The 27,412-nt window shown below is 34.8% G+C and overlaps 1 protein-coding gene across 2 annotated transcripts in view; it reads left to right on the top strand.

Moving 5' to 3' along the window:
• Positions 1 to 27,412, top strand: part of ADAM10 (ADAM metallopeptidase domain 10) — a 119,900-nt gene that overhangs the window by 65,886 nt on the left and 26,602 nt on the right. For both annotated transcript variants that reach the window (XM_019732236.3, XM_019732235.3), the window contains exons 5-9: positions 5,452 to 5,552; positions 12,401 to 12,550; positions 15,203 to 15,295; positions 16,834 to 17,017; positions 26,920 to 27,083. In XM_019732236.3, the coding sequence (XP_019587795.3) occupies positions 5,452 to 5,552; positions 12,401 to 12,550; positions 15,203 to 15,295; positions 16,834 to 17,017; positions 26,920 to 27,083 (692 nt within the window). The remainder of the gene's footprint in view (positions 1 to 5,451; positions 5,553 to 12,400; positions 12,551 to 15,202; positions 15,296 to 16,833; positions 17,018 to 26,919; positions 27,084 to 27,412) is intronic.

The following is a 27,412-nucleotide window of genomic DNA, read 5'->3' as shown; positions in this document are numbered from 1 at the left end:
GGAGGAGTGGTAGAAAGAAATCCACACGTTTTGTATGTGTGTGTATTATATACACAGTGTTATAAATATGTGTATGCATGTATCTATTCGGTTGGTGCAAAAGATGGTGCGGTTTAAAAGGTTAAAAATAATTGCAAAACAGCAATTACTTTTGCACCAACCTAAGTGTTTATGTATATAAATATATCAATTTTATATATTTTATCAAGTAGATTAGATACCCATCAGACACTACTTGTTTGATTACCTTAATCTTAATGTTTGTAGGAGAGTGAAATTTGCCATCCCAGGTACGTCTCTTTGGCATTTGGATTATTTTAGGCTGATTATTTTTAAGAAACAGAAGACTCAGGAAGTTTTTTTTTTTTTTTTTTTTTACTGTTCCCTTACCTGCTTAAAAAAAATTTAGGTAGGGGGCTTATTCCAGGAATGGAACTATCACCAAAGATAACTACAAAGAATATGAGCAAGATGTGGTGGGGCGGGGGGAGCTTAGCAAGGCCTGTTGTTCATATTCATCTCCATGACAGCAAACATTTGTTCTTCCGTCTCCCTGTAAATTGTCTTCTTCCCCTTTGAAGTGCCAGACCCTTACTCCTTTCCCTTAGCTCAGGGTGTTCTGTAAGCTTTAGTTACCTCCTGCCCTTTGGGCCTCATATTTTTATGGAGCCTCTGTGTATATACAAAATATTAAATTTGTTTTTCTCATGTTAATATGTCTCATGTCAGTTTAATTCTTAGACCAGCCAGAAGAACCAAGAAGGTAGAGGAGAAATTTTTCCTCCCCGACACGTTCAAATGCCCACCAGCTTCAGTGCCAATGTAGTGATAACATGGAGTGTGAATGTGTTGAGTATTGTTATCTGGAGAATGTTTATGTTTTATTGGGATACTATATAATAGGAATTGCTGATTATATATAAATCAGACATGTATACTCTTCTTTGGCTTCCCTTATCATTACATTAAAGAAAATGATGTTGTAGTTGTTTAAGATAGATCCTTATTTTTGTTCTGTTCTTGAACTTAGTAAGATGTTCAGTTAAATGCCATGCACAGAGTTTGGAAACTATAAAATCCTCTCTTCCAGAAATACTTTGTAGTAGCTCTTTTGTGCCTGTGTAGAAGCAGATTTAAAGTATAGTATGCTTTGACTAAAGATCAATTCTAATTTCTATCATGATTAGATTATGAACTTTGTTATTTCTCAAATTTGATTAAAATCAGACATATCAACTGCCTTACATTTTGAAGTATATTAGTTGAACTAAACTATACATGGAAACAGAAATGTTGTTTTGATGTGTTCATTATGTGATGGACTTGTAACTAGATTGCTAATGAACTTCATAACTTTTTATTTTCTGAAACTGAAAATCTTGCATTGAAATCCTCTTTTGAAAAACTGAAGTGTGATAATAGTACTTATTTCTCTAAGCATGCAATATTTTTAATCTGGGTGTTGTAGAGTCTGCTTCGGTATTTAAAAGGTGGAATTATTATTGCACTGTGAGTATCAGTCTTCAACTTAACTATATGGCTGATTTTTTTTTGGCAAAAGTTATATCTTTGGATGAGTGAAAACAAGTTATAAATGAAAAGATTTAGAAAATAACAAATATCAACACTGCTAAAGGATTTCTTTTATGCTAGGCCAAGATTATTTTGGTATTGCCTACGATAAGAAAATTGGCCAAATGCCAGTAGAGAGCAGCTATAAGATCATTTCTTCTATTCCTGACAAAAGTTTTTACCATGTATTTGAAGTAATGCTAACGGCAGTACCAAACAGCCTCTAAGTTCAGGGACAAAATGCACTACCAGCTCATTTCTCATTATGGAACAGCTTAATGTGAATATTCCTTATTGGGCAGCTTTCCTTCAATAAGTGACTAGGAATCTCACTACTTTATTTTGTGGCTATATTATATTGCCGTTCCCAGGTGTTTCCTACCAACCATTCAGAAGGGAAAAGAGCATGGAGGACCCTGGCTAGTATACTTCCCTACTGTTCACATTATTTCAACTAGAACTTGGTTATGTCACACTTAACTTGGAAGGTAGGCTGGGAAATTTAGTCCAGATTTATACTCAAGATAGTGAAGAACCTATTTGGTCGTTGATTGCCAAAGTGTGCCAAGAGTAAAATTGCTTTTTCAAATAAAATCTTTGAATATTTAAAAACTTTTTTTCTTTTCTACTGGTTATGTGATTGATGAACTGTTAGGAAGATGTTTTGGGGAAGGTTGTATATTTTGGTAAACAAATTTTTTTTTCGCAGCTCCCACCTTTTTTTTTTTTTTTTTTTTTTTTGTATTTGATAATAATGAGGGTGTGGGATGGGGAGATCAGTTATGGTAGACATTTGGGGAAAGTTCATCTGAAAACTGGATGTAGTGATTTAATCACAGGACTTTTCTTTTGAAAGGCTAAGTTAAATCGTTTTATTTGGGAGTGGGGTCATTGATGTCCATGCTTTTGTGTCTGTTGTCACGTTCGTGTGTGAGAGAGGCAGCAGTTTGGGAGGTTATTAAGATAATTTTAAGAAACTTTATGATAAATTAGAACTGTAGTTTAAAATAACTCTTTGTGTGTAAATGGTAAAATAGATTAACTTAAGTATTGTCTTAATAAACAAATCTAAATTAAGGCACCACAAACTGATCTATAAGGGAAAAATAAGAACATATAACACACCAGTTGAATCAGAAATTAGTTGCTTATCACATTGGAACAGAAATTAAAATAAGCTTTTGAAAATATATTAAATAGTCTTACCCATTTTCTTTGGCAAAGTATTTTGTGTAAAAGTATTCTGAGAGCATTTTTTACTTACCTGCCTAGATAGTGCCAGGGTTGGCAGAAGGATTCCTCCTCATTCATTCACATTGTTATCTTGTAAGAAATAGATAAACCATTTTATTATCCATGATTTAAGGGAAAACTAGCCAAAGAATCAGGCCACATTTTTAGTTGCTGGAGACTGGACTATCCCAGTATTGGGTAAAATAACACAAAATGATGGATGTATATAAATAATATCAAACTATGAACTTGGCTTTCTGTAATAATCAAAACAAGTAGGAAAATTCAAAGAGATCTGGTCTGTTAACTGAATAAAGAACTTAAGTATGTACACTTGTCTGTACATTGTGTTCTAGACATGGAAGAACTTCCTTAGCTGGTGGTCTAGGCAAGCTAGTTTCCATTAAGAATCTGGGCAAGGCTCATTGGGACATTTTCAGGTAAAAATTATAGTATATAGAAGAAGGCATTGTGGTGATAATACCCTGAATCTACTTAATACTGAGAATTGAAAATCTTGGCATACTACACTGTGAGACTCTCCAGCCTTTATGGTAGATTCTTATTAAATATATGTTGTATGGTATTGTTTTTTCTCTTTATTAAAGTCAGCCTTTGAAACAATAAAAAATATGTACATTAGTTTTTTTCTTGTTCGTCACTTTAGTTGTGTTGGCTTTCCATTTCAAAATCATTTGAACTTGTTCCACTGATACTGCAGTCTTTTAGTCCTAATTTTATTTTGACAGTTTCAAACTTAAAAATAGTCGAAACAATTGTATAATGAACACATACATACTTCCCCCAGATTTGCCATTTTTTTGAAACATTTTATAGCTCTCCCAACACACTTTTTTTGGGAACCATTTGAAAGTAGGTTGCAGACATCATGAAAAATTATTGCTAAATACTTGAGCACACATCTCCTACGAACATGTACGTTTTCCTAAATATCTATAGTAGTGTTTTACCTAAAAAATTAACATGAATTCAATAATATAATTTACTATACAGTCTATAATAAAATTTCTCCAGTTGTCCAAAAAAATTTTTTTTGGCATTTGTTTATGATGTCGCTTTTTGTGTCTTAATTACCAGGCTCTCCCACCCATAGTTCTCAACTTTTTCTCTTTTTTAATGACATTGCCTTTTTTTCATGTGACTCATAGAATGTTCCACATTTTCGGTGTGTCCAATTGTTTATTCCTGATTAGATTCAGTTAACATACTTTGGCAAAAATACTGCACAGATGAAGCTGAATGTTTACCTGCATCACAGCAGGAGGCACATAATACACATCAGAATGTCCTATTATGGTGATGATTAATTTGATCACTTGGTAAATGAAGTGGTAATCACTATATAGCTCTTTAGTGTGAAGGTACCTTTTCCCTTTATCATTATTAAGTAATCTGTTGGGTGATACTTTTGGAGAAGATGACTATTCTGTTACCCAAATCTTTCACTCTGGTTTTAGTGCCCATTGATGATCCTTGCCTAAATTAGCTTATACATGTGGGGTTATAAAATGGTAACTTTTAAGTCTATTTCTTTCACATTTATTGATTAGAATTTTACAATTGTTGCAATCTTGACCCCTGATAAAATCTAATTTAAAGTTTAAATCAGAGCTATTGTATCAGTATAGGTAGATCATCCATAACCCTTACCTTCTACTTGCCAGTTTAGATTTGTATTATTATATTTAATTCATATTTCCAATGAAATAGATTACTAGTGTCCTCTATATTCTAGATTTTATTAAGAAACTACCTACAGTGTTTCTAATTATAATTCTGTGTATTACATCTATAAGCTACTTAAGGATTTTTCAGTACTTCCCCTCTCACCCTTGTCTTGGTATTTTATTTTGACAGTTCTCTTAATTATGGTTACCAGATTGAATTATAAAACAGGTTCATGAACTAAGGAGGACCTTAACAGAGAAGTGGGTGAACTTTTAGAGAGTGAAGTAAATTTTTACATGACTAAACTAAAATGAACAGCTATCTGCAAATAGAACCAAGGATAAATTAATCATTATTTAATTATAAAGGGAGAAAAATGATGATAAAATAGTTATTGGTTTACAAAGCATTTGCTTGAATTATACATTGAATAAATTTAAACTCTGTCTGCTTTTACTGTGCCATGGAACATGTTTCTAGGTCACTTTTATGAGGCCAGTTGGTATTCATGAAGGAATTCAATCCAAATATTATATTAGCCTAACTGTAGTTCTGATTGAGGTGGCATTGTACATTTGCAGTAAAGGAAATTTAATGTGTTTACAGGGAAAGTTATAAATTACAAAATGAAGTAAATTGCAGTATAAAGATGCTCTATATATCCAAACTGGGAAAGGTTGGAAAAGTTAAATCCAGAATAAACAATGATTATTGTTCTTTTTTAGAATTCACACATCATCCATATGATAAAGATCTAGAGACCAGTGGTGTTTTATTGAGGGAGAACTTAGGAACCTGCCAGGTTTGAAAATTGAATGCCTAGCATAATTTCTTTCCTACAGGTACTCAATAAGCATGTATGACTTTTATTAATTATGACAGTTAAATTTTCATTAATAAGATAATTCATAATACCTGAATATGTGATGGTAATGGCATTTCTTCTTTGTGTTTTAGATTACCCCCATAAATATGGTCCACAGGGCGGGTGTGCAGATCATTCGGTATTTGAAAGGATGAGGAAGTACCAGATGACTGGCGTAGAGGAAGTAACGCAGGTAAGGATTTTAATACTAGCTTGCATTTAAGAAATGGAAATGAACTTGAGAATGTGTTCCTACATTAAAAATATGTTTTCTAGGATTTCGGAAAGATTTATACCACTGTGTGGAAATATTTATATTTTTTAATGCTCAAAGAGGCCAGGTAACTTGCCTATAATAAAGATGTGGTGCTCAGATTTGAATACAAATCTGCATGACTCAGTAAACATTACATTACGTGTCCAAAACATACTCAGTCTTACATGTTTTATTGTGAAATTTAAAAAATCGGCCAAACTTGTGTTTTCTATAAATGTAAGTATTTATATTAGTATGGAAATTAAACTGACCAAATGTCCTTTGTTTGCCTGGGACATCCCAGTTTTTAACACTGAAAGTCATGTGTCTCTAAGTAAACTGATATAGTTAGTCACTCTAATAAAAATCACATTGCTGTTGCTATTTTAATTGTAAGATTTTTTACCATTTGACTATTGCTCTTGTATTCTTTTTTGATTTCCTTTTTCTTTAGTCATAGGTGATAGGTTTATAGATATTTAAAACACAAGTTTAAAATGAAAAAAAATATTTTTATGATAAAACATTTATCATGTAGTTTAGACATCCTTTCTAGAAGTCATAGGATGGAGTAATATTTCTCAAGTTTCTTGTATCACAAATGCAAATTTGTGTGTTTCTTGGTCTGTAACGTGGCAAAACAATTCTATTTCAGGTGGATCTTTCAAATATAAGTGAGATTTTATTCTCGCATTCATTGAACAACGATGTATTAATCTTATGTCAAATGTCAGAGACTGTGGTAGGTTCTAGGCATATGTGGAGATTAAGATAAAGGCTTGGCCACAAAAAGTTTATAGTTTAGTTGGAGACAGAGAAATAGTTGAGGATAGTAAAAGATAGAAGAGGATCAAGCATAGGGTGATAATTCTATACTTAGGAGGAATTGTTAACCTAGCCTGGGAAGTATTTGAGGACAATAATAATAAACTAAAAGAATAAGTAAGAGTTAGGTTGGCCATGAATAGATGGAAAGACAGTAGGAACACTATACAGGCATACTTTGTTTTATTATTACTTCACAGATGTTGCGTTTTTTCCCCCGCCTTTTCTTCCGCCCTCTCCCCCACCCCACTCTGGTTCAAGCTGTTGTTTCTTAATCTAGTTATGTAGGACACAGCTCCTTGGCCCATGTTGGTATTATGAGCCTTGCACTCCCCCGGCTGAGGCAGTTGGTTACCAGTAGTTGATCGGCCGCTCACAGCAGCTCTCACGGGCTGCCGGCCACTAATGCTGGCTGCCGGCCACTCACGCTGGCCACCAGCCACTCATGCTGGCCACTGGCCGTTCATGGCAGCACACGGTAGCCCACAGCGGCACACAGCAGCCCGTGGCAGCACTCAGCAGCCCACGGCAGCTCACGCCAACCTCCGGCTGCTCACGGCAGGCCAGCTCCAGGGAGAGCTGGCAGCACATAGCAGCTTACGATGGTTGCTGGCCACTCACGCTGGCTGCCAGCCACTCATGGCAGCTCACAGTAGCCCACAGCTGTAGCCCACAGACTGCTGTTCACATTCTTAGCTGTAGAGGGCGCAGCTCACTGGCCCATGTGGGAATCGAACCAGTAACCTCGGTGTTAGGAACACAGTGCTCCAACCACCTAAGCCACCAGGCCAGCCCAGATGTTGTTTTTTTTACAAATTGAATGCAAGACCCTCCACCAGCAAAAAGATTATGATGGGCTTTATTGCCATACTTGCTTTAATGTGGTGGTCTGGAACTGAACCAGTAGTGTCGCTGAGGTCTGCCTATATACAAAGGCCAGAGAAATAGTAAGAGCAGTAAAGAATTTTTAATTCCAGGGTGGGGTGCAAGATTAGAGACTGGGAGACTAATTAGAAGTTGTTGCAGTTACTCAGTTGAAAAGTGATAGTGGCTTGTACTAAGGTACCAGCAATGTGGACAGAGAAGACAAAACTACACATTGCTAGACATAGTAGAGCTTAACAGTGGCTAGATATAATATTAATGTACAAAAGTAGGCCACATTTCTTTATATCCAGCAGTAGACTACCAGAAATATGACAGAAGAGAGGACTTCATTAATAATAGTATCAAGGATATCATGGTATTGAAGAATAAATACAACAGAGAATTATAAGACCTATTTAAGAAAAATTTTAAAAATCTAACGAATATGTTTAAAAAGATGAATTTTAAACAATTGAAGAGACATACCATGTTAATGGAAAGTAATATCTATTATAAAAATATCATTTTTCCCATATTTATTCATAGAGTCAATATAATTCCAATACAACAGGGTTATTCACAGCACTTGATGAGTCTAAAATGTTATATGGAAAAGTAAAAGCTAAGAAGAAATAGGGCCCATCTAAAGATGACGAGCAGGAAAAGGGCATTTACCCTAAAAGATATTAAAACTTATTATAGTAATTGAGAGTGATATCAGTGTAAGGATTAATGAATTAACCAGAGGAATACAGTTGAGTGCTCAGGAATAGACCCATACATATATATGAAACATTGTTATGTGGTAAAGTTGGAATTTCAAATCATTGAGGAGGAAACAGAGACCATTGAATAAATGGAGCCAGAAAAAAATGTTTATCCATTTGGCAAAAGATGAAGTTGGATCTCTGTCTCATACCATATTTAAAACAAAACGGGACTCCAGATGGATTAAAGTAGTAAATGTCTAAAATGAAAACTTTGAAACTCTTAGTAGAAAAATTAAGTGAAGATTTTCCTTTCCAGCTCAGATGGAATAACTGGTATCAAACTAGCTTTCTTGCAAAAAACGATGAGAAAACTGAACAAAATATATGAAACGGTTGTTTTCAAACATTGGATAACAGGCAGTGCAGGATTGAGATTTTTGAGAGAGGAGAAATAAGTATCTCTGTGATTTCCCAGACTTTTTCACTGGAGATGAAATGTCAGGTATGACACAAGGAAGGGGATCTCAAGACGACAAAAAGTATACAGCAGTCTTAATGAGTTGAAGAGATAGGTCAAAGTTCAGGACAGCTGAGGTATCTGAACTTACGGGCAGAATACCTGAGAGGAGATAGCTACACTGAGAAAAAGCTACAGATATCTGCACAAGAGTTGCCTTGATTCTTAGCTGAATGCTAAGCTGTGAATGCACAGGATGTGATTCTATGAGAAAACTATCAGAGAAAGAAAAACTGCGGAATCTGTGAACTGAACAACTATCACAAATTATACTTGGTAAAGATCCCAAGCCATGCTAGGAGTAGGCTAACTTCACCCTAGGGTTAAAAGCTACTGGAAACCAGCCCTAACTAAGCTAAAACACCAAACTTGAAAAAGATCAAGGTGACTTTCAGGTACATTAACTGCTCATCAGAACAAAGCTCAATAATACTTGCTAAAAGAGCACACAGAATGCAGTTGCTCAATAATACATCATTCACAATGTCCAGCATTCAAAAAAACATTACAAGATGACAAGAAGTTGAAAATTGTCCATAATCAGGAGAAAAATCACCTAGATAGAAACAGAACCATATATTATAGACTTAGCACACAAGGTCTTTAAAACAACTATTATTAGTATGTTTAAAGAAATCACAGAAAACATGAAAACAAAGAGGAGAGAATAGAAATTAAAATAAAGAACTAAATGTGGCTTACAAAACTGAAAAGTACATTTTTCTGAATTGAAAACTTTAATGAATAGGCTTAAGAGCAAATAAGTTACTGCAGAAGACAGCATAGGTAAATGAGAATAAAGGACAATAAAGCAATAGAAATTATCCAGATTAAAGCATAGAGAGAAAGTAATTGGAGTCTGGGGGAGGGGATACAGAAAAAAAATTTTGGAAAAATCAATGTCTCCAAAAGTTTTAGATATGAAGAAAAATTTAAGTTTATGGTCCAAGAAACCCAGGTAGGATAAACACAAAGAAAACCATCCCAGGTCATATTAGAGTCAAATTATTGGAAACCACTGAAAATGAGAAAATCATAAATAAAAGCAGCAAAAGATAAAGAAAAGATAAATTTAGATACAATAGGAGAAAAATAAGAATAATTGCTGATTTCTCATTACACCGAACAAACTGAAAATGTACTTCATCTTCAAAGAGTTGGGGGGAAAACTGTCAAACTAAGATTTTATATTCTGTGAAAATAGTTTTCTAAATGTGGGCAAATTAAAGATCTTTTTTACACAAACAAAAGCTGAGAGAATTTGTCTGTAGGAGGTATACACTGCAAGAATTATTAAAGCAGTTCTTCAGGTAGAAAAAGGATAGAAGGTGGAAAACATAAAATAGTGAATACTGGGGGTGCCAAAAAAAATGTATACGCATTTTAAGAGATGTTATCTATGTATAACTTTTCGAAGTTGAATTGAATTACGGTAGCGATGTGTAGTATGATGTTTACTCAAAAGATGGCGTTAATCAAATGAATGCTAGCTAGCGTCACCATGTGACTGGCAGGACAAAGAAAATGGCAGAAGCACAGTTGTCATTTGAGGAGTTCAAGACCATTTTGAAGTGGTCTTTGAAATTTGAGAATGTTGTAGAAATACAATGAAAATGGAGGCGTGAGTGTGCAACAGACCTCCAACACATCTAACAATTGCACGCATTCGTAGTAAGTATAAGACGCATGGTGCATGTGTGATGTGCACAAGGGAAGATCCAGGAGGCCTCGCACAGCAGCAAGTCCTGCTTCTTCTGCTGTGGTGTTGGAACAGTTTAGACGCTCGCCACAGAAGTCTACCGAACAGTGTTCACTGTAATCAGAGATGTCTGGGCGCTGATGACAACCACTTTGAGCACCTCTTGTAATTGCAGAAGTCAAATGTGACTTGTATTCATCTTTTGTTATCGGTATATATTATTACAATTTTAATACAGTTTTTTGCTTTTTAAAAATGTGTATACATTTTTTGGGCACCCTCTGTATGTAGGTAAATATAAAGGACTTTTTCTCGTTAAAGAAATTAAAAATTTCTTTACGAGGTAATTTAATTTAAATTTAATTAAAATGTTAGTAGAAAATTGAAAATGAACAAAAGAACCCAATGGAAATTCTAGAATTGAAAAATGTAACAGAAATTAAGAATAGGATTTGATGGATTTAGATCTGAATAGCATGTCATAAGAAAATAGCGTGAACCAGTAAGAAACAAAAGGATAGACAATACAGAAAAGAATATAAGAGACATAGGCAATACATTAAAAAGATCTAACATATGTATAATTGATCTCTCAGAAAGGAAAAACAACGTGAAATAGGGACAATAATGGCTGGAAATTTTCCAAATGTGTCAAAGGCTATCAAACAACAAATTCAGTAAGCCCTGTAATTAGAGCAGGATAAATACTTTATAATGAAAACAATACCCTGGCACATTATTACAAAGTAAAAAATCCAAAAGATACACTACTAAAAGCAACCAGTAAAAAACGTCCAGTTACCCTCAATGAAGCAGCAGTAAAAATGACAGCTCATTTCTCATTGGAAGCAGTTGAAACCAGAAGACAGTGGAATGTTTTGAAACAGAGTAACTGCAAACCTAGAATGATGTACTCCGTGAAAATAGGTAACAGTAAAATGAAGGCAATAACTAAGAGAGCAGTTAGACATGGAGTTGTCAAGGAAAGTGTAAATTTGAAATTGTGGCTTAAAATTTAATTGGAATGTTCTGTTAATTGTGTCATCAAAATTCACTTAAAATGGTGCGTTTACATGTCAACAAATGTTTAAGTCCTTGGATTCAATAGCAGTGGTAATTCTTTAAGCAAATACCTATGAGTATCCAGTTTGCCTGCCAAGTCTGTGTTAGGTGATAGTAGTATAGTGAGAAGCAAACAGAGATAGTATCTTCTTTCTAGAACTCACATTCTAGTGGTTGATGTAATAGGTGGTGGGCCGGGGACAGAAATTAAACAAATACCCACACAATAAACTGTAAGGTTGCTCTATTTTAGGGACATGGGTTCATGGATCTATGAGGTGATATAATGACTAAATTAATCTTCACTGAGTCTGAAGGAAGAAGTTAACTAGATCAGGAGACGTAGCACCAGCATGTGCAGACTGGGAGGAGAAAACTGTGTGTTGGAGGATTGGAAAGAAGGCCTATTGAGCTGTAGCACAGAGAGCGAGGGTTGGATAATGTGGTAGGGTCTCTTTGAAGTAATATGGAATGGGAAGAAACTGGATGGCTAAGCAGAGTCTGTAATGCTGATTTGGTGGCACATATAAAGGATTTAGGGCTTTACCCTTAGAGCAGTAGGAAGTCATTGAAATATATTATGCAGGTGGGCAATATTTTCAAGTTTGCATTTTTAAAAGACTGCAATATGCAGAATAGACTGAAGGCCAGTAGTGAATATGGATAGACAACATTGCTCTTACTGCAGTACTCTAGGTAATAAGTGATGGTAGCTTCAGCTAACGTGGTGGAGCCGGAGATAATAGGCAGATTCCTTAGGTATTTAGGAGACAAATTTGGCAGGGGTAGGTAATAGATTGGATTTATAGAGGTGAGGTAGAAGTATTACAAACTACCATGACTTACTTTATATCCAAATGCTTACATATTGAAAGACATGTTTTCAAAATGTTTTAAAGTGAAAGAATTACTTGAATAAGTAATAAATCATCTATACAGTAGAATGTTATAAGGCTGAAAATGATGTTTATGAAGAATTTTTAATGGCATGGAGAAATGCCTATGGTGTTACATAGTAAAGTAGAATATGAAATTGTTTATAATGCATATTCTTAACTATATAAAATTGCTAATTATTAGACTTGACTCTCTTTTTGCCATATAGACACCTCAAGAAAAACGTGCTGTTCATGGTCCAGAACTCTTGAGGAAAAAACGTACAACTTCAGCTGAAAAAAATACTTGTCAGCTTTATATTCAGACTGATCATCTGTTTTTTAAATATTATGGAACACGAGAAGCTGTGATTGCCCAGGTATTTATAATTTTCTTACTATTTTAGGAGTTCTCATATTGTATCATTTTACCTATATTTTCCTCTAAAAATTTAAGTTAGCATGTATCTCATTTTGGAAAAATAAAGAATGTGTATTTTCAATTGTGAGATAATAAAATATGTAAGATAAGCACACAGATAACTGAAAGAAAGATCAGTTAGGATATTTTAGTGTCATTCAAAAAACAAGTGTAAGAAAGTGATTTTATGAAGGAGATGATGATGATGATGATAGAGTTTAGCTTTGGAAAGAGGGTTGAATTTTCATTTGTGGTCTTAAAACAGGGAAGGATAGAGGAATCCTTTCAACAAGAAGGATTTAATTTCTATTCTGTATTCCCATTGTACTAAGCACTTTCTAAATTACATTATTATTTGCATTTATGTCTTCTCAACCTTTATTAAAGTATAAAGTCTTTGGCGATACCCTTCAAAATGTCCTTCATGTTGAAGCTATCCAGTGAGCGTCTGATGAATGCATTTTGACTCCAAGGATTTGAGACTGAGAGGACTGATGTGACACTAGTATAAATGGTGAACTCAGTTGGTGGTGGTGATAAGCTTAATTTTAGACATGTTTAAAGGCCAGGTGGTTATTCCCTTAGAATATCGAAAATGTAGAACTAGAACTTGGGACAGTTTAGCCTTGAGCTTTCTGCATGGAATTTAAGGGCACAAAAGAGATAGTTAACATAAGGGGAGAGAATGAAATCAAAAGGGAAGAAACTGGGACATAGTATCTGTGTATAGTAAACAGGATGAGCAAGAGAAGCTATGGGCTAAAATATAATAGTTAAAGAGATAGGATTGAATAATTAGCCAAGGAAGAAATAGAGTTTCAAAACAAAGTGCATAGCTAATAGTGTCATGTTGTGGAGATATCAAAGAGAATGACATGTTAATTAACTAGATGGCAGGAATCCTTCACAATTATACATATATAAAATCATTCTGATATCTTACAATTTTGTCAGTTATACCTTAGTAATGCTGGGAAAAGGAATGACTACAAAAGGTGGTTAGTTAGTTTCTGTTAGGTTGGTGCAAAAGTAATTGCAGTTTAAAACTTTAAAAATAAATGCGAAACTGCAATTACTTTTGCACCAACCTAATAGTTAATAAGAATATTAATGAGCTTTAAGCAAACTCTCAATAGAGTTGAGGGTGAAAACGTTGTGAACAGTAAGGAATGGGTTGGCAGAAACAGTGAGAGTTTCAAGAAATGTGAAAAACAGAAAAAAATGTGGCTTAAAAATAATATGAAATATTTGGGGGCGAAAATGGGGTAGAGATTACATGAGACATTACTAGTAAGATGAAAAGCATCCTGTAGAGAAACAGTGGTAGGATATAAGAGAAAGAAGAATTGATGTGAAAAAATGTTCTTGAAGATCCAGTAAGGAATAAAGAAAAGTTACCCTTTAAGGAAGAGTACCATTTGGAAAAGATATAAATGGATAAAAACAGAAAAAGTTCAAGGTAAAGAGAGAGGGAAGTCAAGATGAACTCTGGAGAAATGTTTGAACCACCACTGTTGAGAATGGAGTAGAGGATTGCTAGGCCAAATTGAGGTTAGGTAGCATGAATTTATTTATAATGGACCCTATCAGGATTGTTACGACTTTATCAATATTTGGCAACCTGGACTACTTTTGAAATTATTATTGTTAATGCTTCTACTTGACTATCTTAATGTTTATATAATTTCTTTGAAAATTGTGTGTGTGTGTGTGTGTGTGTGTGTGTGTGTGTGTTCACATAAATGTTAGCAAGAGCTTTTTGTAAATGAAGATGGGAACGCTGTATACAGAGTGATTTAGAAGCCAAAGTATTTAGTTGGGCATCAACAGGCTAAACAGTATTATTTTGTGTTCCATCATCATGTTAATCTCTTCCTAGTGGTTAGCAAAATCTGAACATACCTTATTTATATTTTAATTATCCAGCCCCACAAATAAATGTCTGTAAATTTATGAGGACCTTCTCTATTTTGTTCACCATTTTATCCCCAGCACCTAAAACAGTGCCTAGCATTTACCGTGTTTCCCAAAAAATAAGACCGGGTTTTATATTAAGGTTTGCTCCAAAAGACTCATTAGGGCTTATGTTCAGGGGATGTCATCCTGAAAAATCATGCTAGGGCTTATTTTCTGGTTAGGTCTTATTTTCCGAGAAACACGGTAGGTAAGTGGTCAACAAAACTTACATAATGTGTACTAGTACAGCAATAGAAAGACCAAAGTCAATGAATGACTGAGTGTCCTGATACTTATCAGGAAGTTCTCACAGATGTTTGAGCTGAGCTGAGCCTGAAGGATAAATACCCTTAAGGCATAAGGAAACAGCATGTAAACAGGGAGGCAGGTGTTACAATGTAGGATGGGTTGAGGCAACAATGTGGCTGAAACAAAAGTGCATATTTGGTTTGGACCAGAGAAGAGTATGGAAAAGCGCAGAATCCCTCTCAGCTTCAGCTCACTTATCTATTTCATTCTTTTATCTAGTATATGATGTAGATACGTTAAAATTTGATTGGGAACATGAATAATTCTTGATTTAGGAAATGGAAATTCAGTCTTTTTCACTTTTCAACATTGTGTCTAAAATGCTTTTCTTTTTTTAAATCAATAGATATCCAGTCATGTTAAAGCAATTGATACAATTTATCAGACCACAGACTTCTCCGGAATCCGTAACATCAGTTTCATGGTGAAACGCATAAGGGTAAGGAATTTTAATAGTTAAGAACATTAAAAAAGAAACAATAAGGACCATGTTTACAAAAAGAAAAATGCATACTTTTTACTTCATTTTTATGCATTAAATAATTTAAATTGTACTCACTGATGCAATTTATCTTTACTCTTGACTTTTATACATATACACACATGCGCACACACAGAGGGGATACCTGGGTTTATGATTTAAGAATGAAATTGATAAGACTTTAATCTAGGCTGCAAAGTAGGTATGGCAGTACTGTTTTCTGTCTGTCTGATTAACATACTAGTTATTAATGGAAAGCCCTAACCTCAAAAACTACAGATACAGTACTTGACATTTTTTCCCCCTGATATTATTCCCCAGTTTCTAAGATTTGCCTTATGCTGTGTATTTCAGTGTGTGTCCCATTTCATGCTCCAGGAGAGGGAAGGATAGATACAGTGGTTAAATAAAGTTAGAAGTTTGGAAATACGCTTAGTAATACTGTACCCTCTTCTTGAAAATTCACATTGCATACTAACATACCTCAAGTTTTGAGAAGTCCTTTAGGAAAGAAAACCATATTTTTCTAAACTAATTTCACCGTGAGACCTTCTTTATATTAACATCAACTGAGACTCCAGAGAACTGGCAGACATAGCTTGAGAAATGTTGATCCTGAGCCAGTAATATCCTCCCATTACTACTGACATTTTCAATAGACTGTTTACAAAAAATGTTTACTTTCATACATACCCCTTTTTATTCTCTATCAACAGTATTGTGTGCGATTCTCTGACTTACCTGAGGAAAGCCAAATTGTTCTAGGACTTCAAAGGGCAGGTCTCTGAAAGGAAGCAGAGGCTGATAAATGAAAGCTTTTGTTTAGTAGAAGTTTGGTATCAGAACCAGATTATTCTTCAGATTGTGAAGGAGGAACCTGCACCAGGAAAGAAACATTCTGGAGGAACTCAGCTTGAAATAATAAGACAAATAAATTGGCAGTAAGAAAAATAAAATTCTTGCCCACATCCAGGGAAAAAATTGAAGTTTGACTCATGTGACTTTCTTGGCAAGGAGAGCCAAGAAAATGATTCGTCTGCTGAATTGACACTCTTGAGTTCGATATTTGTTTTGCTCTAGTAACTAGCTAAAATACAGAGTTTTATTTTCTTATACTTGTCACCATATATAGAAGATAAGCACTAAAAGAGACTTGCTCAGGTGATTAACTTTGGGAAACTACTTCATTAGAAATTTTGAAAGCAGAACTTGTTTTTCCACCCCAGGGAATCAGGTGAATACTTACTTAGAAATTTAATATATTCAATTTTAATTCTCCTACCCTCCTTGTTAAAAATTGTCTTTCTGTTTTGGCTTCTTATAATCAGCCCAGGGATGGAGAGGGGCATTGGGAACAACTGTAGAAGTCTTAGTTGAGGCCTGATTCCCTTTGGCCCCCAAGCATATTGTCCAGACAGATTCAGAACCAGATGAGCAGAGACTTACATTAAGACTCCGCTAACATTAATTATTTAAATCATTGTTTTGGATTTTAGATCAATACAACTGCTGATGAGAAGGACCCTACAAATCCCTTCCGTTTTCCAAATATTGGTGTGGAGAAGTTTCTGGAATTGAATTCTGAGCAGAATCATGATGACTACTGTTTAGCCTATGTCTTCACAGACCGAGATTTTGATGATGGCGTTCTTGGTCTGGCTTGGGTTGGAGCCCCTTCAGGTAGTTTATCTAACTGTCTTGACTTAATACTTGAAACAAAAGGCAATTTTTCAGGGAAGATTGAATTTTACAAAGTATAGGAGAAAGTGATGCTTGTACAATATCTTAATTTACACAACTTGAGTTAGGCAAGATTCATTAGCGTGATATATATGGAAAAATAGATGAAGCAGCTTGTTATTTTGAAATTAATTGTAACAGGGAGTTATCCTGACATTTGGTACAGTCAGAAGCTGAAATAAATAATTTTTTTAATTAAAATTTATTGGGGTGACAATGGTCAACAAAACTACATAGGGTTCAAGTGTACAATTCTGTAATGCATCATCTATATATTGCGTTACATGTTCACCACCCAGAGTTAGTTCTTCTACCACCATATATTTGTGAAATAGATGATTTTAAGGGAAAAAATGGTACTCATTTCTAAAATCAAAACAAAATACTAATTTTTCTCACAAAAGTTAGTTATTAATTTAAAAATTTTAAAGAAAGTTATAGAGTCAAAAGGGAAAAAAGTATGTTCTTAGGTTCTGTTCTACAGTGAGACAGAAAGCAGAGAGACCCTGGTCAGGAGCAGCAGGTAGAAAGAAAAGAAAGCGTGCATTTATTATTTTTTTCTAGCCTTTATTTTAACAGAAGTGAAGTATTGCTTGAAAAGAGATGCAGGCAGGAGGCCCCAGTACCCACAACTCCATTGGCTGCACTGCCTGGGCCCATATTCTGCTAGGCTCTCTGCTTTAGCCATGAAAGCTACTGTCATTTGATAAATCTGGGATAAGATAATCCCCTTCTCATTACAGTGGGGGTGAGGGCCTATGATTTACAGTATAAGTTCAGTAGCTTAGTTTAGAGAAATATAAATTTGTGAATTGAAAAATGAGTAGAAAAAAATCCCAGACTCTTTGAATATAAGTTTTGCTATATATAGTTTGATGGGTAGTCTGTCATCTTTTGAGCTATGTACAGAGGGTGCCAAGAAAAGTATTTCCATTTTAAGAAAGGAAAAAAAAAAACTATTAAAACTGTAATACTCAATATATACCGATAACAAAAGATGAATACAAGTCACGTTTGACTCTTGCAATTACAAGAGATGCTCAAAGTGGTAACCATCACTGTAATTTTAATACAGTTTTTTCCTTTCTTAAAATGTATATACATTTTTTTGGCACCCCCTATATAGAGCTCTTTTTTATTAATGCGCCATTTTTGTCTTCTTAAAAGAATCAACTTCTGTTTTATCCAGAGTAAGACAGCCTTTTCTGTGCCCATTTTTATGTTTATTTTTTGATCTGTTATTCTTATTTTCATTTGTACCTTATTTTTACTTTCATATTTCTTGCTTTTTTTTTTTTTAAAGTCAGCAATGAATATCCTTTTTATAGTTTTCAAAGCTTCTTTTTTTTTCTTCAACATTTTAAAGTGTTCTCAATTTCATGATGTCATTAAAGTACAAGTTTATCTCATGGGCTGCATATTATCATAGTACAGTAATTTTTAATTTTTGTCCCTTATGATAATCTGTATTGGTTTTGTGTTACTTGGCTTGTCAGCGGATTTTACAGCTCACTCTTTCCTATGATGTTTCACATTTTATAACTTTTATGTTCTGAAAGTTCTTTTCCTGTCCTTGAATAGTTGGATGATTTTATCACAAATTTTATGCTCCCTTCTTACTCATTAGTAAGTACTGCAGAAACTTGGGGATTCATTTGATTTTTGTTTGTATGTTACCATGATGAGTATAGTGGTTCTCAGTGTGTGCTCCATGGACTAGCAGCATTAGCATCACCAGGAAATTTGTTAGAAATGTATATTCATGGGCCCCACCCAGGTCTACCAAGTCAGAAACTCTGGATGTGGAGCCCAGCAGTCTTTGTTTGAAGAAGCCCTCCAGGTGATTCTGATACATAATAAGTTTGAGAAACACCATATAAATATTTTTGTCTCCAAAGAAGCTTGCTCACAAAATGTCTTCTGGGCAAATGATTGGATGATCTCAAACTAAAAACTTGTCTGCCATTTTGCATAGTCAAAACAATAGTTAACCCCAGACTATTGTTCATTAAGAATATAATACTCCTGGAGCGGCCAGATGGCTCAGTTGGTTAGAGTGCAAACTCTGAACAAGAGAGTTGCTGGTTCGATTCCCACATGGGCCGGTGAGCTGCGCCCTCCATAACTAGATTGACGACAGTGAGCTGCCACTGAGCTTCTGGAGGGGTGGCCACATGGCTCAGTTGGTTAGAGCGCGAGCTCTCAACAACAAGGTTGCTGGTTCAATTCCCACATGGGATGGTGGGCTGCGCCCTTTGCAACTAAAGATTGAAAACGGTGACTGGACTTAGAGCTGAGCTGCTCCCTCCACAACTAGATTGAAGGACAACTACTTGGAGCTGATGGGTCCTGGAGAAACACACTGTCTCCCAATATTCCCCAATAAAATTAAGAGAAAAAAAAAAAAAAAAAAAAAGAATGTAATGCTCCTGAAGGAGTTTGGTCAGATTTTCCTAAATCTTCGGATGTCCTCATGTCTGTAGATGCAGCCACTTTTTTTTTTTAAATAGGCTGTATTTTTAGAACAGTTTTAAATTTACGAAAAAATTGTACAGACAGTATAGAGAGTTCCCATACTCTCCTACCCCCACCACAATTTCCTATATTAACAGCTTACATTAATTAGTATGGTAACATTTGTAACAATGATCCAGTATTGTTAACTAAAGTCAGTCCATAGTTTATTCAGATTCCTTTAGGTTTAACCTAAAGTCCTTTTTCTGTTATAGGATCTCATCTAGGGTACCATATTACATTTAGTTGTCACGTTTCTTTAGTTTCCTCTTGGCTAGTAGGGTTTCTCAGAGTTTCTTTGTTTTTGATAACTTTGAAAATTTTGAGGAGTACTGGTCAGGTATATTGTAGGATGCCCCTTTGTTGCAATCTGTCTGATGTTTTTCTCATGATTAGACTGGGGTTATGGATTTTGGGGACAATTTGTTTTTATGTCTAGTTTATGATATTTGGACCACCATTTGTGATGCTATGCTGCTCATTTTACTGAAGCAGCAATAAACAGTACTGGATTGAAAGTGGTGGGACATACCATGTTTCCCTGAAAATAAGACAAGGTCTTATATTAATTTTTGCTCCAAAAGATGCGTTAGGGCTTATGTTCAGGGGATGTCATGCTGAAAAATCATGGTAGGGCTTATTTTCCGGTTAGGTCTTATTTTTGGGGAAATACAGTATTACTCGTATTTTTATAATTGGGTTCTTTATCTTATGCCCTTTTCCTTTACTCTGTGTTAAACTCCCAATTTCAGCTTTTAGAAGCCTTTCTTCTAAGTGCTTCTGAGGAGGGGCTAAGCAAGGACAGAAGAATGGGGGCCAGAGTGGGAAAGAGAAGGGAATCTGTTCCTTTGACCTATTTTTTTTCAGCTTGTAAAGGGTACCTGCGTTGACATAACATTGAACAGATTTCTTCTTCATTTCTCTTTGCCCCAGACTACTCAAACTGAGTTTTATATTTGACTTACATTTTATTTTTTTAATAAGGAACTTTATATATTTGGTCTTACTATTTCAATACACATATGAGTACTACCTCCATTTTATAAATGAGAAAACTTGGGTTCAGAGACTTTGACCAACTCAGTATCACACAGAACCTTGAATCTGGACCTTTTGACTCCAAGTTTAGTGCATTTGGTAGTTATTTTACTAGTTATTATATACTGTAACATTCTAGCTTTCTCAAGACATTTCTTTTTTTTTTTTTAGATTTTATTAGGGAAGGGGAATAGGACTTTATTGGGGAACAGTGTGTACTTCCAGGACTTTTTCCAAGTCAAGTTGTTGTCCTTTCAATCTAAGTTGTGGAGGGTGCCGTTCAGCTTCAAGTTGTCGTCCTTTCTGTCTTAGTTGTGGAGGGCGCAGCTCAGCTCCAGGTCCAGTTGCTGTTGTTAGTTGCAGGGGGCGCAGCCCACCATCCCTTGTGGGAGTCGAGGAATCAAACTGGCAACCTTGTGGTTGAGAACCCACTGGCCCATGTGGGAATGGAACTGGCAGCCTTCGGAGTTAGGAGCACGGAGCTCTAACTGCCTGAGCCACCGGGCCGGCCCCAAGACAGTTCTAATAAGTTGAAGTGTTTTCTACATCTTAGTAGAGGTGTTATATTGTTGTAATCCATTTCCTTCTTTCTTAAAAGAGCGGATTATAAAATAGTACTACTCTATAATATTTAGGTATCATTTCGGGTAACTGTCAGGGCATAATGGGAAGAGCACTGCATTGGGAGCTACCGGATGAGACTGGGTTTTTTTCTGTTCTGTGTCTTTAAACTCAGGTAAATCATTTGCTTCACTTGTTTATTTTTCACTGTAATTTCTTGTCTTTGCTCCTCCTATGAGACTTAATGTTTCTGCCTATAGATTTGGTAATACTTGCTATTGTCTTGTTTTTTAAGTAGCATTTCATAGTGATCTGTTCAACTTGTAACCTACTACTGTTTCTTAATCTTTTCATTTGTATTTAGTCTAATTAATTTTGATTCTGTTGTATTATTTAGCTTAATTTCATTTAATTCTGCAGATATTTCACTATTCAAATATTTGGTAGTTGAAAGGATTTTGTTGTGATATTATTTTAATTTCCACAGAATAGTTACTCAAATGATTAGCTGTTGTTCCTCTTTACTGACTCAGTTAAGCTGGGAACAGCAATGAGTGTTGAAGCATTTGAATAGTAGGTTTCTTGTCTTCAAGTCTTTTTTACACTACTTTTTATTTGTTTGTATTTAATTTCATATTGTACTTGGGTGCTGCCTCGGGTTTCCTTAATGAGGAAAACAGCACCTCCTTCCTCAGCTCCATAATAAGTAGAAACAACTAGCGAACTGGGCTGACTTGGTGGCTCCCATTTAAAATTATACTGGGCCTAGAAGAGAACCCCCAAAAGGGAGTCTGGTCTCCAAAACAAAGTCAGTCTTGAATATGAATCTGGAAAGAGTAAACTTTTCTTTATATGACCACAGTTCAATATTGTATGGTCAGCATGCTACTGTTAAGTTTTAGGTGTTGAGGCTTACCTTACATCAAAACTGTATTTATGGACTCTGTCAAGGTATTATATTACCTTTGGAGTTTTTCTAATTTGGTATGGGGTCTGTTTTAAAGTTTCGAACTGATATTCTATGACTTTAGCTCTTAGACTATCCTATCGATAGAAAAATGTGGTTATACTTCTTTACTAGTCATTGAGTTACCCATCCATCAGTAATTGCTTTTGACTTGAATTAAAAACATTTTACCCTTCTTATTGTTATTCACAATTGTGTTTTTCAATGATGACATATATAGTGAAATTTTAAATTTATAATATAAAGCAGTTGCTGAACTTTAGTTATGGTTTAGTTATAGGTATATATGATATCTCATCACTAATTGAGTTTCCAGCATATCAAAACTAGTTAACAGAATTTAAAAAAAATTAAACCATAACTTATAAAATTAGATATAGTGTTTTTCTTCCTGTATAATTGAGTTGTTCCAACATATGCTATTAGTCTGTAACAAATATTAAACTTTCCTATAAGCAATCGTCATTAAAAAGGAGTTGTTTAAGAAGTTAAATAAGATATGAATCACAAAGACTATATTTCAGAGAATACACTCAAATTTATACACTCCCTTGAACTAAATAGACCTTAAAAATACAGAAAAATATATTATCAGAGTTTTTAATATATATTTTTTTAACTGATAAATTTTCAGTGTGAAGTCTTCTATGCTTAATTCAAATTTGACAGTACTACCATATTTTGCCAAAAATTAGACTGGGTTTTATATTAATTTTTGCTCCAAATGGTGCATTAGGACTTATTTTCAGGGGATGTCTTATTTTTTCATGTACAACAATCTACATATATGCATTTGTTCATGTACAAAAATCTACATTTATTCAAATGCAGTCGTGTCATCTTCTGGAATATCATCATAACTCTCCAAACCCCAAATTCCGGCTTGAATTTCTTGTGACTCCATTTCCTATAGAACCATTGGCCCTAATCTCTCATGTCCAGCAATAGAGCTCTCCTTAAATGAGCACTTCTTGTCCATAACCTGCTCGTAATGCATTGGCAGCACAGCTGTCAGTGATTTTATCCCATGAATTCTTCACCCAAGTTACAGCCTCTTGCAGGCTAGGCTTCACAAAGTTTCCATGCCGATTTCTCTCCATTCTATTTTCAGTGTAGTCGTTGATTTCCATGCGTAAATGGTCCTTGAATGGCCTGTTTATTGCAATATCAAGAGTCTGGAGATAGGCAGTCATTCCTGCGGGAATCATTATTTGATCTATTGTTCTCTCTGCAAGGAAGTTCTTCATGTCGTTAGCACGGTGAGTGCTGGCTGAATCCCAGACTAGCAGACCTCTTTGGCCACCTCGAAAAACAAATGGCAGCATTAAATCGACTCACTTCCTTATAACTGCTTGTGTGCACCAGGCCTTTTCGGTTTCAAGGACATAAATGCCTGAAACATGTTCAACCTTATCTTTCTTGCCCTTAGTGATGATCAGAGGTGGAGCTTTCTTTCCAGCCAGATGAATTGCCAAAATACAGGTAACACGTACACTTTCATAACCAGTGGAGGGAATGCAGATTGACAAGGCACCCCTCTGATCAATTGTCGTTTGAGATCCTTGGCCCATAAACACTGCAATTTCATCCATAGCAATCATGTTGGAGAATTGATATTTAGAAAAGTCGATGCCATCAACAAAGGACTTGAATGCAAGTGCACATTTAATAACTTCAGTATCTTCCAGCTTGAACAGTGCTGTCAATCTTAGAGACAGTTCATACCACTGAAGGAAGCCATCCAGCCAGTGTTGTGATGCTTTGAATTCTTCTGGGGATATTTCTAACTGTGGTGCCATTGCGAGGGCAAATGTTTGAATATCAGCCCTGCACACCACCAAAGCCTTTGCTCTCCTGTCAGCAATCCATTCACAGATGATGTCTTCCAGCTCAGGAAATAATGGTTGCTGATCTGATCCACACTTGGGCTTCTTAGCATTTCCCTCGTTCACCTGTTGACTGAGGTTGTCATACTCTGCTCGCCATTTTCGGACCATTGGGAGATCCAACTTCTCTTTGTAGAAAGCCGTAAGATTCTTGCCTCAGGAGTCCTCCACGATTCCTTTCTTGTACTTGATGGAATAGCTCTTTCTTTTTGCACTCATCTTGTCTGGGGTTCAAAATATTATTCCCTTTAAATCTATTAAATCAAGTGTTAATTGAAGACTTACGAGACAGGAGTGGCAACAAAAATGATGACAGTTAAGACTGATGGTCCACACAAAAGTGACGAAAAATTGCAGGCACAAAATTCAGAAAACATTTCTTTATTTCACATGAGTGCATTAAGTATGTTCCTTACAACACATGACGTATTAAATTATGAAGATTCATATTAGACACAACCATGTCCATTCATTATCAAATGAGCGTGTTATTCGTGCGTTGTGTCTGTACTCCAGTTGGTCATTCGGCAATAAGTCTCGAGTTCATCTGTTTACCTCTTGTCCAAAGGTGCCCTCTTGGGTATTTACAAATACCTAATTATAATTTATAATTTATTTTAAGTATTGATGTCAATAATATTTATATTTGTATATTAATATTTTATAATTCAGTACATCCGTCGTGTGTTGCAGTGGGCATACTAAATGTGTCTGGCTGACGATCTTAACTGGGGCTTATTTTGGGGGCAGGGCTTATATTACGAGCATCCTGAAAAATCGTGGTAGGCTTATTTTCTGGTTAGGTCTTATTTTCGGGGAAATACAGTACATTGACCAATTTTCATATGACAAATCTTCGCTAAGGCAGGATATTTACTATTTGTTTAAAACTATAATATGTAGACTATTATTACACACAGAGTGCTTATTTGTATTTTTTCTAGTTTCTAGAAATTAGTGATATATTCCATAGGACTCATCTCCAAAAGTAGCATAAGAAAATTTATTAAAAATTCATAAATCATTGGCTGTTTCTTATTTTCTCAGTTTTTTGTGTAGAAAATGTAGTGAGTTTTGAATATCATAAAGGTTCTCAATTCTTTGCTGGTTAAAATCTGCATATGGATCCGTCTTTTGGTTTACTTTTCTGGGGAGCACATTATCATTTCAGTTTCTTAAAATCGGAACAGTAATTCAAATTTGTGTTAGGTTGTTGTATGCTTTCTAACATTAAAAAAAAATAGGCAGCAATTGTAGTGTCATGCCATTCTTGCAGATCTGTTTTGAATTGCCTTCTAATATATACTTTATCAGGGATTATAAATATTAGATTTTTTTAAATGTTTTAATAACTTGGTTGTAACTTTGCATGCATGTAGAAAGATAATTTGAAATACTTTGATCACTTATCAGAATATCTTAATCCATTTAATTGTATTTTAATAAAAAAACAAATAGAGATACCTTTAAAATGTGAATGTAAATTAAGAACTTCTCACTAAAAGTCTTTAATAGAGTTATTAAAAGAACTGTGGTTTTCTCAGTACAGTGTATGTAAAGGGATGGATTGGCCAGCCAGTTTTTGATTTTCATGTTTCTTTTCTTCTTATTTCTTATGTTAACTGCCTTTAGATATGAAAGCACTTTCATGTTGGTATTAAGCGCTCAAGTTCAGGAACTATTCACAGGTGAACCACAAAATGATTTAATATGTACAATCTAAGTAAAAATATGGGTTTTCTTTTAAAATTTGAAAGTATTCTCAAGACACATTGGAAGATCATAATTCAATTTTTAAAACTTATTTTGAAAAAAATTTCAAACCTGCCAAAAAGTTGCAAGAGTAGAGAACTTCTGATAGATTATTATTCAGGTAACATTTTGCCGCATTTGCCTTCTCTCTCTTCCTTCACGCCCTCTTTCTTACCTCCTCCCGTTTTTTACCAATTTGACATAATTCTTTTTTCAGCTTTATTGAGGTGTAATTGACAAATAAAATTGTAAGATATTTAAAGTGTACATCATGATGGTTTGATATTTGTATACATTGTGAAAGGATTCCCCCCATCAAGTAATTAACACATCACCTCACATATTTACCTTTTGTATGTGTGTGTGTGTGAGAATGTTTAAGTTTGCTCCCTTAGCAAATTTCATTTATACAATACAGTGTTATCAGCTATAGTCATCATGTTGTACATTAGATCCTCAGACCTTATTAATCTTGAAACTGAAAGTTTGTACCCTTTTACCAACCTCTCTCTGTTTTGCCCACTCCCTACCCCCTGGCAACTACTATTTCTTTTCTTTTTAAAAAATATATTGTATGTTGCCTCTCAGGATAGTGCATCACATACTCCTGTGCATCACTGTTATTTGTAGAAGTGATTCTCTCAGAATCTACTTGAGAATATTTTACTCAACATTCATTTAACTTAATATGTTTTCCTTTTAAAAGATGAAAAGTTTAGGCTTTGACTCAGTGTAAATAACTGTTATATTCAAATTTAATAGAAACTTAAATATTTGTTTTGCTAAATTAATGGTAGCAAAAAATTTGGGGACAATTTGATTATGAAGAAGAACATTTTATAAGGGCTTTTGTACTCCATCCTGGGAGTTTCTTAATGTGTGCCATTAAAACTTTTATTTGAAATTACTTCCTAATTTTGGACCATGGAAACTTTTGAATATTATTAAAACTTATTTGAAATTACTTCCTAATCTCGGACCATAGACACTTTTCAATATTTGATACATGTGGGTACCAATTATATTTTGAACTCAAAATATTAAATGTTTTAATATAGCACATATTAAAAAGTATTTTGGGGGAAAAATAGATACTAATTTAGCCATCTTTTGTTCTGAATTAGGAAGCTCTGGAGGAATATGTGAAAAAAGTAAACTCTATTCAGATGGTAAAAAGAAGTCCTTAAATACTGGAATTATTACTGTGCAGAACTATGGGTCTCATGTGCCCCCCAAAGTCTCTCACATTACTTTTGCTCATGAAGTTGGACATAACTTTGGATCTCCAGTAAGTATCGCCTAATTATTAGATTTAAAAAAAGTTGTTAACCTACCTTTCATGTTAAGTGGTTTTTTGTTTGTTTACAGTGAAAACAAATATTTAGTTTTTATATTTCAGAACATAGTCATGCACGTGACCATATTGAAAGGGAGGAAAATATAATATTTGTGATTAAAATATGTCAGCATAACAATGCCAGAATTCTCTTAAGGCAAGGAATTTTGTCTATTTCATTCACTTCTATGTCTCCTAGCCCTAGAACAGTGCCTGGTACATGATTTATTCAAATATCTGTTGAATGAGATTCACTTTTCATTGTCTAAAAGTACATGGCT

The sequence above is a fragment of the Rhinolophus sinicus genome, chromosome 3 (assembly GCF_057876585.1).
Source record: "Rhinolophus sinicus isolate RSI-liver-muscle chromosome 3, RSI-T2T, whole genome shotgun sequence".
Taxonomy (NCBI): Eukaryota; Metazoa; Chordata; class Mammalia; order Chiroptera; family Rhinolophidae; genus Rhinolophus; species Rhinolophus sinicus.
This window is presented reverse-complemented; position numbering and strand designations above follow the sequence as displayed.